Source organism: Enhydra lutris, unplaced genomic scaffold, assembly GCF_002288905.1.
Source record: "Enhydra lutris kenyoni isolate GAN:26980312 unplaced genomic scaffold, ASM228890v2 scaffoldscaffold84, whole genome shotgun sequence".
NCBI classification, from domain to species: Eukaryota; Metazoa; Chordata; class Mammalia; order Carnivora; family Mustelidae; genus Enhydra; species Enhydra lutris.
The window spans coordinates 2,556,162-2,571,706 of NW_019154168.1; the positions used below are offsets into that span (position 1 = coordinate 2,556,162).

Sequence of the window (15,545 nt, forward strand, 5' to 3'; positions counted from 1 at the left end):
GCAGCCTTTTCTTTTCACCACTTTTTCCTTCTGAGTCCAGGTAGCTGTCCCCCTACCCTTGTCCTTTCAGACCTAAGGGTCATCACAACCTCCCCTGTTACCAGTGTCCAGTGCTGTCCAGTGTCCAAGCCTCTTTTGTGGCTTCCCTGCCTCTGCTCACATCTCTGTAGATAGTCCATTCATTAAGCCCTCTGGAATTAGTCTAGTTTGTGTGTGCCATCTCTTTCCTCCTGGATCTCTGACTGACAACCTAAAGGAAAAAAAAGAACAACAAAAAATTCCTGATTGCAAATAATTTAATTTCTTATAACCTTCTTGGACTTTGCCATGTGTCTGATATATTCTGTGTGGTCACTACCTTTAGTCCTTTAAAAGCTTGATTGTAAGACAAAGCCTTCAGCCACAGAAAGTGAGAAAATGGCTAAAATCCTCTAATCTTTATACACAGAGAATTTCAAAGGAACTCCTTAAAATGGAATTTCACATTTCATAACAATTGAAAAAGTCAGAATTTCCACCTCTTAAAAATCAAGATTTCAGACGGGAATATTAGATCATTTATTTAGAGTCATCTGGAAAAGTCTATGTTAATATTATAGGTTTCAAACATGCTTATGTGCCCAATTTTTTACTTAAAAAAATTTCAAAATAGAAACACTCATAAAACACTATGCATGTCCCTGGTTTTTAAGTAAAATGTACTGAATAATTTAAACTTTTCTTAAGAGTGGTGATCTTTATGACCGTTAGTTAGCATAATAAATTTAAAAAGCAAATTTTTATTTCTGTCCATCGCTCTTCTATTACACTATTTCCTCTCCATTAAAAGTATAAATGCTTCTTGAATTCCTTACCTCTCCAATTTGTTGCTTTTAGGTTTCTAATAAAATACCTAAGTTGGGAGAATTATATACAAATAAAATCATTACATTTAAATATTGGCCTGTGATCTTTTTCTCAGAGTAAAATGCATGAGACTTGTAATAGGTCAGAAGTCTTTTCATATTCATTTTAAAATTCTAGAGTATGTTTGGAGTAGGGTTTCAAGAACTCTCATGTCCAGATCATGTGGTCATATTGTTTTAGAATTGCTAGAGTGTTCAAATGTTGTCCTTTAATTTTATAGTTTAGAAAATGAAGTCTTGGAATGTTTAAAAAAAAAAAAAATCACTTATGCTCACCCAGCTGATTAACAGAAGATCCAGAACTAGATTTTAAATCTTTAATTCTTAGTTCAGTGTTCCTTGTCTTGAATTATATTGGAGTGTTACCATGTTTGGAATATACTAATAGGAAATAAAAAGAATTGAATTTTTTTTAACATGGAAGTTCAGTTTTCAGCTTATAGGATTGAAATCTCAAAATACCTACATAATTTGAATTAAAGGAATTTTTAATATACTTATGACAAAAATATGAGTTTAAGGCCTTTAAAATATATAATACTATCAAATCTACCTCGTTAACAGCTTGTATCAAAATGCATGGAGAATTAAATAATGACTCTCTTGGTCTTATTTAAAAGAACAGTTGGAATCAATGTTCAGGAAATTTCTAGGCAATTTTTCCTCTCAGACATAATTAGTGAAAAATCTGTATTTGGGGTATAATTGAATTTTATCATTTGTGTCACACTGTATTTTAATATTTGGAACTTGCAGCAGATAGGGAGAAGCTCTTCAACCCCAGGACATGCTAGCAACATCTGTTGCAAATTTTAGGAGTTCAGTATAGTTCTAAAAGTACCATGAGTTAAAGTTCTCCCTTTCTTGCACTTAATTAAGTTTATTATTAACATGCCCTTATATAATGAAGGGAATATGCAGTTGACTTAAATGTGAATGTTCAAAATATTCTCCTCCTTCTTCTAATAGACTGCATTAAAATTTCCTGTAAATTAAGTCAATGATTTTCTAGTTTCTAAAGAATTTTTTCAAAGAAACATAGCACTTCATCTACTAGCTTTGAAATCTAAGACCATGAAAACAATTTAATGTTTCTTGTCCTGACTAGTAAAATTTGAAACACTGTTTCTTCTGGGGAAAGTCACAGAGGGAAGCAGAAATCTACAGGAACTGAATGAAATGAGTCTAGTTTCACTGGAAACCTGGGTCTGCTCCCTTCTGGTTCCAATACTTTGGGTAAGTTGCTTCACATTTCTGAACTTGTTTCCTCATCCACAAAAAAAAAAAAAAAAAAAAAAAAAAAAAAAGTCTAATATCCCAGTGTCTTCCATGTTTTAAATTTCTTACCCTAATAATTAAATTTCCTAAATGAATCACCGTGGTATTTTTTTTTTAAATGAATGAGACACTTTTTCTTTACTCATTTCTCCAATCTTGAACTTGAATAAAATATGACAGTGTTATAAGAGACTATGCCATGGCTTATATTTCATTTAGTCTTTCTATAAATTCACTAAACCAGAGATCTTACTGACTATCAATTTTATTCATGTCTTTGGAGTGCTTTTAAATTTTTAAGTGCTCTATGTACAATCTGACCCCCTGTGGTAAGTAAAGGGATGCTTTACAAGTACAGGTACTTATCAAATACAGTCTACAAGAGAGCCAATAACCAGAAGCAGAAAATTATGCCCAGTCAGGTTTTTGTCAAAGCAAATAGGCTGCAAATATTTAACTACAGTCTAATTATGCATAGAGTCGCAAGTGTGATATATTGGCCATCCAGATCCAGAGAAAATAATGGATAAAAGAACATTTTGTAGGGGCACCTGGGTGACTCAGTCAGTTGAGTGTCCAGCTCTTGGTTTAGGTTCAGGTCGTGATCTCATGGGTTGTGAGATCAAGCCCCCACAGGGCTCCACACTTAGCAGGTAGTCGGCTTGAAGGATTCTCTCCCTCTGCCCCTACCCCAACTTGCACACGTGCACACACCTTCTTTCTCTCTCTCTCAAAGTAAATAAATAAATATTTTTTAAAAAGAAGATTCTGTAACAGAGGCTAGTTCTCTGCTCTGCCCATCTACAGAATAGGGATCTTAAACCCATCAATTCAACTAACTCCATTTAGTTCTCCTATTTACCTATTTACCTATTCTCCTATTTAGTTCTCCTATTTACTCTTCTGGATGTCTTACAGCATAATCTGTCCCCAGTGCATAAGGCCTACTTTCTAGAAAAGAGAGGCAGGTAATATTGAAGGGAATATGTAGTGTGTCCAATGAACGAAATGCTATGTGCCATAGAAAGAGCTTTTAGTTTTACTCTGAGTGACTTGTGAGACCATTGGTGGCTTTTGATCAGAAGTGAGCCACCTTAGCATCGATAAGATCTCTGACTACTATATGGAGGATAGACACTGAGGAGCAGAGGTTGTTTGAGCATGGCAAATCATGCTCAAAGACTAGATTGTCTTTGCCAGTAATTTGTTTAACATGGGTTCACTCTAGGAATTATAATGTATAATCATATTCCACAAACAAACAGCATACAGGATAATGTCTTTTAGTATGCCAATAAAGAGATACCAAGCCAATAATAGATTAATTACACTATTGTTTCAGGCCAAGAGGAAATGAATGAAATAAAGTCCACATTTAGTTGAGGTATGCCTTTTAACAATTTTGTTCTCGGTAGAGTTGGTCTTTCCAACTGAAATGTGGTTATCAGCTGCTGGCCTAGTAGGAGCTGGAAGAGTGTAGCTAGCAGGGGACCACACCAGTACTGCAGACGAGATGGGCTGCTCAGGAGGTTATTTACTCGAGGGACATAGCTTGCCTCGCTGCCTGGGGTGAGTAGATTTGCCAAGGCAGGAGCACGTGTCCCTTCTTGTCCTGAGACTGCTGCACAGTTCCACAGCACTGCCAAGAGTAGCCTGGCCATGGCAGGGGTAGGTGTTTCAAAATCTACAGATAGCTATTTAGATCAACAAAGAGTAGACGTGCCCAGACCAAACACTCTCAAGTTACAGGTCAAATTTTGGCTTTTAAAGTTTTAAGGTCCATCACTTGATGGACACCCTGCCATTACTCTGATATCAATAATGTAATGATCTTCTATTCGTGTGTAAGAATTTGGTAAGAACGTTTTAATATCTAACTGTACAACAATTTCATTGAGATAAGTTATTCAAAACAAGTCCAAACCACAAACAATGTTGTCCAAAGCAAGCTTTCAAAACATGTTTGTTTGTTTGTTTGTTTTTAAGATTTTATTTATTGATTAGAAAGAGAGAATGAGTGAGAGAGAGAGAGCATGAAAGGGGTAGAGTCAGAGGGAGAAGACGACTCCCTGCTGAGCAGGGAGTCTGATGCAGGACTAGATCTTGCGATTCCAGGATCATGACCTGAGCTGAAGGCAGTCACTTAACCAACTGAACCACCCAGGTGCCTGAAAACATGGGTTGGAAATCATAACAAGTCAGTACACAGCCGGGATAAAACTGTATAAAATAATTTAAGGTAGACTCTAAAATGGTGAAGCCAGGTTCATCCAGTCCAAGTGTCTATGTACATCCGTACTGAAAGGGATATTTCTAGTGAGGAATTTTACGAAGGTATTTAAAAGCTTCAAATACTCCAAGGAGAGCTGCATAGTGTACTATGCAAGTTTCTATGCCACTATCTATAAGCAGTGATTAAGATTTGAGAATCAGTCTCCAGTTCCTCTCACCAAGTTTAAGGTGTCTCTTAATCAGCATTACAGATGGAAGTGTTCTTATTAAATTTGTATCATCTTCTTATGCCCCAGACTGCTCTTATCCCAGTGTCTACACTGGGCTATCTCCTCTGGTTCAGGCTGTTCATTACACCAATAGTTATGAAATTTGATTTGGTAAGTCCGTGAAAGACTATTCCAAGGGCTTCATCTCTTCTCTATGGCTTCAGCATTTTGTCCCTCCTAGTGGCTAAGTCTGAGGCTGTGTTGATAGGATAAAAGCTAAGTCATCTGGCAGGCAGAGTTATTTCCCACTGGGATTGGGAACAGAAAATGGTTTTCCCACTGACCAGAAACACGGCACTATTAAATAGCATCACTGGCAATGGTAGCTCTGAGCTGTGACTATTGATCACTTACTGCTCAGTGGGGGTTGTAATCATCCCATCTCCAGCACTGCTATGTTCTCTGTCCCCTTTCTGCCTGACTTCAGCAAAGTTTCCCCTGGACTTTGTTCCATGGCCAAGCACAATGCTTAATATTATACACTTACTGAAAAGTGTGTTCTTTCTTTCCTGCAGAAATACAAGCAGGTCCTGCTAAAGGACACCTAGTGAGCAATCTTCTCTGTCTTCAAGTGGAGATGGTAGGAAAGAATCAATAATGAAAATGTATGTGAAAGTCCAGGAGTCTGAATAGGTGTTGTGTGGTTCCCAGTGTGGGGAACCCTCCTTTGCCCGTTCCTTCCCCCACCCTCATTGAACATAGTGAAATCTGGTTTAATCACAATCACTAGGAGAAGGAGGAAGGGCAGGAAGGAAGTATTGTGTGAAAATTGTGGTTCTTTGAAAGAAAAGGAAGAAAATAGGCTAGAAACTGGAGAAGATTTTAATGTTAATTATATTTCCTAATTGTATTCTATCAGTACTCCTTCTTTGCCTCCCAGAGACACCAGACTGCTTGTTTGGTGTAAATGCCCAGATGTGCAAGGAAAAATGCAATTTTTACACCTTAAGGATACATCTGATTCTGAAATTTCAATACACCATATAATTACAGCAAACAAAATTCAAGATCACGCTAGAATACTGGGATCTATGAAGAAATAAAGTTCAGTAAAAACCAAAAGATAAGTATCCTCTTACTTAAGATCCCCAAACCTTTAGTGTATCTTTAGGTGGCTCAAAACTAATACAACTATTATACTCCCAGGTCTGCCATACGTAGACATGCCCTTGCACAGTTCCAGGGGCCTCCACTCAGAGCCCATAACACCCATAAACAGTGTCCTTGCTCCCTTGTTCTCTGGTTAGTGAGTAGCCTTCAGTCCTTCAAACAGTAGATGTCCTGCTGCCACTGAAGTCATGACCTAGCCTGATGCTTTTATGATTTATTCATTCGGTACATTTTTTTTTTTATTGAGCATCAAACTTATACCAGTCACTGACCCTAGAAAAATTGTTGTAAACAAGAAAAGAAATACTATTTTTGTTCAACAGCTACTGTGTCCGACTGGATCCATACTTACATTAGCTTTGTATATCATCCCTTTATAATTTAAATGCAACCCTTCCAGGTAATTGTTATAACCATGAAAATGGATCTCATCCTGTTTGCAATAAAAATCAGGGTTGATCTACATATTCCTGAGGAGGGGTCATTTATTTATTTATTTATTTTTAAATTTGAGATCAAGAGAAAGAGCTTGAGCGGGATGGAGGGTCAGAGGGAGAGGGAGAAGCAGACTCCCCGTTGAGCAGGGAGCTTGATGTGGGGCTCAATCCCAGGACCCCAAGATCATGACCTGAGTAGAAGGCAGAAACACTGAACCAACTGAGCCATCCAGGCACTCCAAGGAGGGGTCATTTAGAATAAAACCAGTGTGTTGCCATTTAAATTATCCTACGTCATTGGTCTCTCTTTGCCTTCTGGTCATGGTTGGACCTTCCATGCTGCATCTCAAGCCTCTTTATATGCTGCCCCCTCTGTTTTTAATTCTCCTTACCTTTAGTCATTCTTCAAAGTTCAGATTAAAAGTCACCCACCTCTGAAGTCCTCCTAGATTTCATAGAAAGAACCAGATATGTTCCTATCCAGTATGATCTTTCCCCGTGCATCCCCAACCAGATCAACTCTGACCTTGTTCTTAAACTTGAAATTGAGCTATTAGCACCAATTGATCCTTTATGGTCTTTCTAATGAGGCTCTGCTTGGTCTATACCAAGCAAGGGTTAAAAGGGCCTATCCATATATTCCTGAACATGCTTGAACTATATATACTATTTAGTACTCATTTTACCAGTGCTTAAAATTATAAAATTTTAGAGCTGGAAAATAAATTAGTTCATCTCTTTGGACACCCTCATGTTATACCAAAGAAACTGAGGTCAAGTGAGGTTAAGTGGATTGTCCAAGGTTAAATTCCATGATTTTCTCAGGTGGAGGGGTTATGTGAGTCAGAGAGAAATAGATACTTTCTAGTAGTTTGAATGCAGTAGACCCACTCTGGGTCTGCATTGCACTGTAGCTTCGTTTTGTGAGCAGGCAAATAAAAGACTAGTAATTTAATGAAGATGCTCATTTGATCCAGTAACACATTGTTTAACAGTGTGAGGAAAACTATCCGTTTTCTTACCAACCAGGAAATGTGGAAGGCAGGCAGCATTTAGGGTGCTAAGTGGATGTCATGACTGCTGTCACCATGGTAACAAATTGCTTGCTTAAAGGTTTTTTTAAGTCTTAATGATTCTTACTTTCTAATATATCTCTGAATTCAAACCTTTCTTCAGCCAACACCTTCACATACCTGTTTAATGGCCCCTCCCTTTTTTTTTAAGAGATTTATTCATTTATTTGAGAGAGGGAAAGAGTTGGGGGAGGGTCAAGGGAGAGAGAGTCGTAAGTAGACTCCATTCTGAGTGCAGAGCCCGACTCTGAGATCTAAGGACACTGAGATCACAAACTGAGCTGAAACCAAGTGTCCAATGCTCAACCAAATGTGTCACCTAGGCACCTCAGCCCCTCCTTTTTTCATCCTAATCTAGCCTACTCAGAACAAAGAAATGGTTTCCAAATATCATTTTCATTACCAACTAATACATGGGAGATGTAAGATTTTAACTCTGGCTTTTCTGATCTGGGAACCTATATGCCCTTTTCATTCTGCCAAGCTCCCACTCTTTTATATTACCAATACCTCTAGATCCCTATTACCCATAGGAGTCACCGAATAAACTACATAGAGCCTTAACTCTTCCCACATGTCACCAAACTCCTTATTTCTCAACATAAACTGCCACTTGTATTTGTAAATATTAATCATAGTACTCACATACAATATTATTCCTCTTCTTCTCTGCCAGTCCCATGTCTTAAGGCTCTCAAACCCTAGTGTGATGTTTACTGCCCTCCAGGAGTTCTTCCCTTGGTTAGAACACGCTGTAGTTATCAAGCCTTCAGTCTGCTTCCTCTCCAGCTCTGTACTCAGTTGCTATAATTCGATCTTACTATTAGCTCAGTCCTGAAATAGAATGTGCAACGCAACTACCTATTATATCAACTTATCTTTCCAATGACTTTTATCTTTATCTTGGAGAGATGGTACATGGAAAAACCTTTATAACTTTGACTAGGTTTATGAGGTTAACTATTGCCAAGTATTAGAAAATGATCTTTCTCTACACAGCTCTATGTCTGTGGAACTCGGGTGAAGAAATCAAATATACAGGCCCTGACCCGGCTTCAGTGTTAACCTTTTTCAGAAGCCTGTCTCTGCAAATATTCCACCAAATAGATTAAAGTGTATGAGAACAGTCTTTATACTTGAAAGAAATTTTATAGAACACTATATGCTAGACTCAAAGCAGGTTTCAAGTGATTATTTGCCCAAAGATACAATGTTTTTTCTAAGGTTAATATGGGAAGTTTGTGTTTATGTAGAATTGAAATAAATGAGGTCATCCATAATTAAACTTCAGAAACACAAAGCCTTTCTCATTTTAAGAAACTAAAATCCAAAATGACCAATTCAGACATTTCAAGGATTTTGGATAAAAATAATTCCCAAAAAAATAGTGTACACTTACCTACTTTCTTAAGCAGAACATATAGAATATTTTTTCTAAGCTTAATAACTCAAAAGCTATAATTTTGAATATTAATTACTGTTGAAGCCTATAGTAAAATGATGTTTTTAAGTCAGTGAGATATTATTAGTATCAGTTCCCCTTGATACAAAAGGATTCCAGATTGTTATCCTTTTTCAAACGTTTGCTTTTTTCTTGTATGAGTAGTGTCTTTCCAGCTATCATTTATTGCTGCCAGACAGACTACTGGTTAGTTTCCCCATTTCCACATTCCACTTGTGAGTTTTGACCTGCTGGAGACTGATATACCAAGTAAACATTCTTGTTAGAGTTTTGTCTAAAATAATAGAAAATGGGTACGTGAATAAGTAAATAGTAAATGAGTAAGAAATGAGGTAGTTTCCTTATTTAATAGAATTTCACCATATAACTTTGTGCGGAGACATTTTAACTTATTTTCTGTTTCTTTGCTGTGCAGGAAGGGGTTCAGACTGTTGGGACTGTGTATCAGCGGTGATCTCGGGCAGATAAGAGGTGGCAATTAAAACTCAACCCACTCCTTGGTGCTGCGCCGTCAACACAGGGACAGACTCAGTGGGGTTACCAAGAGTTAGTACACACTAGCTCACAGAACCGTAGCCAGAATCTGGAGTTCCACTGTTACATTTGTTATAGGATCTTTTTAAAGGTTATACAGCCATTTACCTTCATTAAGTTCATGTCTCATAATCATCTCTTAGATTGCTTCCAGACTTAAGAAGTTATAGAATATTGGTATTTACCTTAGAGAGTATTCTGCCCTTTTCAGAGTGTATGCAATTTCAGTTCTTTCACATTCACACTCCTAAAGGAAAAAATCAAGTCTAATGAAGTATATAACTTTTATGCAGTTATTATGCACACAGAATACACATTAATCTTTACCACCCAGTTCATTCCAGTTTCATTAAAGCTCCTGACCTCATGGAGTTCACATATTTAAGGAGAATTCTTACTACCAGAATAGGCAAAAAGCCAGCTATCCTGTCATACATACAGAAGGGCCTGGGAATGTTCTTTAATCATGCTCTTTGCTTTCAATTTATTTAGGCTAGTGCTTTGGTCAGCTCCTCAGTTTAACTTCTTTATGTTTACCCATACTGGTTAATAACAGATAGTCAAAATTATGCTGCAGCTGGATAGAAAGGACTTTTGAGAGATGGGACCAAATATGGTAAACTTTCTTTGTTTCAACCAGTAAACATGTGATATATCTAGAGAAGTAGAAAAATTAGTTCCACAGATTGTTTCATGTATAAAAGTAAAACCATATCAATCACACACATAAAAATGTGTTTTACTTACTAATCCCTTCACATGTCTTTATGTACTTTTGTCTGTATGTGGTACATTCCCTCTTGGACTCTAAGCGTTTCATCTCTGAGATCATGTCCCTTATTTCCTCCCTAGCTTCTCCATTGCCATCCCCACCATTTCTTGGTAGAACTTGACACCTGCTCTCTACATTCATAAAGAGATCCCTTTATTTTTTCACCAGCTGGTGACAAAATATGCCTACTTTTATTGATAGTTCCTGGAAGGAGAAATATACAGTGAGAGAAAGGGAGGGGTGGTGGCTGCCAGATAGAAAACTTCAGAGAAAACTCTATTGACGCAGCCTAAAGAAACATTGGGAAAGAGACAGAAAGAGAAAAGGGAAGAGAATCATCAGATAAAATAGGATCCAGATTAATTAGCCTTTTATAGCCTACTCTTTTCCTTCTTGACTGGGATTTTTAAGGACAGAATCATGCCACATCTATCTTGGTATGTGTGGCTCCTACCAGCACACCTAGCAAATAATACTCAGTAATTGCTTGGTGGTAAAAAAAAAATTAATTAATTAATTAATTAATCCTCAGTAGGAGGTTGTACTCTTTCTGTTTTTGCTCAAGCCTCTCCTGTTGGATCTTGCTCACTATTTTGGGTTTGCAGCAATCCAACAGCCCAGAAGAAACCCAGTTGGATATATCTTTGTTTTAAAACATTTTTTGCTAAAGTTCTTAAAAAGTAATAACTGCTTTCCTTAATTTTTTTTTTCATTTATCTAGTACTTACTGAGCACCCGATCTGTATAAGGTACTGCTCTTGTGATGGCAATACAGCCGTGAATAAAACAGCATCCTTCATCGTATGCCAGACGCTGTGTTAAATGCCTTGGACTCTATTTACATTATCTCATTTAATGATTAAAACCATGGTTGAGTGGGTATTTTCCTCCATTTGAAAATGAATTTCAGAGACTCAAAGCTTAATTAAATTTCCTAGGATCTCACAGCTAGGAAGTAGAAAGAAAGTAGGAGTCAAACACAAGTTTAATTGGCTCTAAAGTTTATGTTCTTAATTAGCAGATTCTACTACTTCTAGCTCATGAATAAAGAAATAGGAATTACATAAATCAGAATCTAAGCTGTGAGGATAAGTCCAATAAATGTTAATAGTTTGTCATGAAGAATTTTGAGGAACTTAATTCTACGGGCCTGGGTGCATAGCAACTTATTTCCTGCCAAATTAAATCTCCCACATATTGTCTTACCAGGAATTATTTGATTAAATCCTGTAAACAGCTCTTTGAGAAGCATCCTAAATATGCATTGTTCATACTCATTTTCATATGTTCACCATCTATGCAGCTATGGGGAGGAAATATATCTATGGAAGAGTACTATGGACAGTTCAAAATCATATTTGATACAAAGTGGGTCAGTTTTTGTCCATCTGAACTAATAAGCTTTTCATTCCTTCAAAAAGATTCACTGAGAGCCTGCCATGTACCAGGCACTTCAGTAGGATGTAGTAATAAAAAGATAAGAACTCTGCTGTCCTAGACCTTATATATGGGAATCAGGGGAACAAAAAAATAACTTAAAAGATTATTACTGATGATTATAAGTGCTATCAAAAAAAAAAAAAATGTGAAGGATCTCTTCAGTAGGTGAGCACAGGATAGGAAGGGGGAATGTCTCACTGAGGGGATATTGTTTGAACTGAGTCCTGCATAGCGAGAAAGACATACGAGGGGAAAAAAAAAATGCACCAGGCAAAAGCAGGAACAAACTGCATTTGTTTAAGTAACAGGAAAAAAAAAAAAAAAAAGGCTTTTGAGTCTATATCAGAGTAAGACAAGAAGAGAGGCAAGAAATAAAGTTAGAATGACAGGTAGGATCCTGATCACACGGGGCCTTATATGTGTGACCTTGTGATGCACTGTCCAGATCAAAGACATATTTAAGAATTGCAGGAGATGTTCTTACTAATTACACCAGGACAATGGGTATACACCCAGAATTTCTCAGATATACCAAGATTTATAGTCACCCCACTAATATGCAGGAGTTTGAATTTTATTCCAGTATAATTGTGAGCCCTTACATGGGTTTAAGCAGGAGAGTGAAATAACTTGATTTGCATTTCATAAGGGATCACTTTGACTGCTTCTGAGATAGAGCAGTTTTAGAGACTCATAATGTAATCCTGAGAGGAAGTGATACTGGCTTGAATGGTATTAATAGAGCTGAAAAGGAAGTCACTAATTTGGGATCTATTTTGCAGACAGAGTAGACAAGACATGGGTTAGAAGTGTAGGGGTGAGGGAAGAGAAGAATAAAAGCAACTGCTGGGCTCTGGCTCCAGCCTCTGGGTGAATGATCACATCCTTTGCTGGGTTTTGGAAAGACTGACAGAGGAATTGGTTCCAGAAGATGAATGGGAATGAGTGGAATCAGCAGTCTGGTTTTGACTATATTAAGTTTGAGATTCCTATTAAAAAAACACAAGTGGAGATGTCAAATGAGCAGGTGGAATATACTCGATTTTCTTACTCTGTTTAGAACAGCTTTCTTGCAAAGAATTATCTGCATCCTTAATAAAACAATTTAGAATGACATTCACATATCCTGTTGAAGTGATTTTTCACTTAACCTCTTCAATTATATCTTGTTTTCAGTATCTGGTGTTTGAAATTGATAACATTACCAATTGCCATTCTAGGAAAGTATAGATCTGGGTGAAATCATGTTCTCCCTTTGTTACTTGCCAACTGCTGGACGTATGACATTGACCGTCATCAAGTGCAGAAATCTGAAGGCTATGGATATCACTGGCTCATCAGGTATGTACACAATTGGCTAGTGGGTCAAGTACATTCCAAATAAAAAATATTTCATGTATCCAAAATTATGATGGCTATTGAATTATTAAGTTCAGTTGTCTATAGAGAATTATTATACAAGTGGAAAAAGAGATTGTCAAACAAAGTACTCCAAATCACCTCTTGTATTTACATTATCATTACAAAAATTTTTAGAAGATGTTATCAAATAGATTGACTATGAAATTTGGTTTTTTATTTTTATTTCTTTCTCTACTGATTTAGTTCTCAAAAATTCATAATTTACTAATCACTGCCCTACTTCTAACTAGTCAGTTGCTTATAAAAGAAGATTCTTGACCTCAAGCTTGCATTACCCTACAAGTATGAAAACACATGTAGGCTGACTTTATCTCCCTTACCTGATCTCCAGAGAAATAACAAGTTTCCAAGACCATCATTTGCATTTGCATTCTTAACATCTTTCAAAATAAAAATTTGGGCAAGTGTAGGAACTGAAAGAAATTATAAAGTAAAAGAATGTTGAGGTTTCTTAAAGATGTTCTTGGAGGAAATTTCTCTTTCTGTGCTAATTTTGATAAAAAGGTAAAGCCTCCTCATGCTCCTTTACCCTCTCCTTTATATCACTACAGTCTGGAGGGTTATGTATTAGCTTCATATGTGAACTCTGGCACAGCTCTGTAGAAGAAAATATGATCAGGATAGAAGAGGGAGGTCAGTAAGCATTTGTCGAATTAAACAAAAAAAGAAATGGTAATGGAGATACAGGAAAGGATGACATGGGGAAGGAATCTCTAACTGTGGTTCTTCAGAACAAAGAAATAAACTGAATTTGTATTACAAAGAGCATGAGGGAACTCTAAGTTCTAGTGTAGAAAGAGCTCCCGATATACTAAGTAAATTTTTAAAAAGTGAGGTGCAAAAATAAATATGGGGGGGGCGCCTGGGTGGCTCAGTGGGTTAAGCCTCTGCCTTCGGCTCAGGTCATGATCTCAGGGTCCTGGGATTGAGCCCCGCGTCGGGCTCTCTGCTCAGAAGTGAGCCTGCTTCCTCCTCTCTCTGCCTGCCTCTCTGCCTACTTGTGATCTCTCTCTCTCTGTCAAATAAATAAAATCTTTAAAAATAAATAAATAAATAAATAAATAAATATGGGTATCATGTGCCTTTCTGTGTAAGAATGAGGAGTGTTACAGTATATATTTATGTTGTTAATATTTGCAGAAAGAAATACCAGACACAGGAAAACTAAGGGGTGGAGAGAGGTATGGGAACAGATGGGAGGGATTCTTCTCATTATAAGTTGTTCTCAATTATCTTCACTTTTGAACTATTCTGTGAATAATTTTTCATTTTTTAAAAATTTGCAATACATCATTGATAGTTAAAGGTGGGAAGAAAGTAAATTCCACATTTATTTTGGTGAAAAAGTCTTGGGTCAGTATGTGTTGAAGAATTTAAACAGTGTACCCTGCAAATTATTGTTTATCCTACTCTTTCCACCATATATCAAAAAAGATCAAATTTTGAGACATGCAGACAGCATCAAGCAGTAATTAAGTGCAAGATTACTTTTTGTTTATATGAAGTCTTCATCGGAGGAGTACATGCTCTGAGAACACCACCTGATTAATTCTTACAAGAGGTTTACAAGAGGTTTGTGATTCAACTAAGGAACCAGTAAATTATCCTTGTCACTAGTGGAGAAGTGTCATGATGGGGGTGGCAGAGGATAAAGCATGCCTTATTCCCATTGTTAATGAGAGATCTAGGCCTGGGACCTCATACAGAAAAGAGTATCACAGAAGTGAGTTTCTTCCTTGGAACATATTTCCTATTATTAAAAAATTGAGAAGTAAATGGCAAACAGCCATTGAACATTGCCATTTTACTTTGTCTTCCTTTACATATCCTATTTCTAGGCAGAAAATATATTTTTGCTTCTTGATGAAAATGCTTATGAAATATACAGATACATTATTCTAGTGCCTAAAATGCATAAATTCAAGTAAATTTATACTATCATGATTTGGGCTTATTCCAAGGGAATGAGATTTGCTATGACATTGGTGAAAATAGGGAGAAAGATGTGGTGGTGCTGCTGTTGGAAGGCCACCAGAATAAAGGGGAGAAAATAAATAAACATAGAGCAGATACTGATTAACCAACTAGCATTCTCACTCCAATGCCGACACCCCTTCTCAAAGCCATGCCTCCTTCTTGTATAAAGGTACAAAAGTAAGGCTTTTAACTTTTTTTTTTAACTTTCATATCATACTGCATAATTTTCTGTAATACTGTAACAGTTTTCCTACTCAAGGTGGGAGAAGTAAAAACAGAGATCAGTCAACTGGGGGCAGAACTTGTTAACATTTATTTGACCCCTTTGGCCCATAAAAATATACCCCCACTATTTTTTTCCCTTTTAAGTCGGCATCATTTAGACAATGTCATCTCAAGAACCTTCCTTGAGAACATCTTTAAACCAAATATTACCTTTTTTATTGTATACTATTGTAGTGATCATTTATTTCTTCTGCCTGAGCCCTTTATCAAATACCAACACTATGACACTAAAATGAAACTTCTTATTTTAGTACCTTTCCCACAACTGAGGAAAATTCTAACTTCTACTCATTGTGCTTACACACACACACACACACACACACACACACACACACACACACACACACAC

At 36.9% G+C, this 15,545-nt stretch overlaps 1 protein-coding gene across 1 annotated transcript in view; it reads left to right on the top strand.

The window, feature by feature from the left end:
• LOC111161355 (synaptotagmin 10) overlaps window positions 1-15,545 on the top strand; it is a 60,374-nt gene that overhangs the window by 38,200 nt on the left and 6,629 nt on the right. Inside the window, exon 4 of the mRNA XM_022524956.1 lies at window positions 12,733-12,853. Coding sequence (XP_022380664.1) covers window positions 12,733-12,853 — 121 coding nt within the window. The remainder of the gene's footprint in view (window positions 1-12,732; window positions 12,854-15,545) is intronic.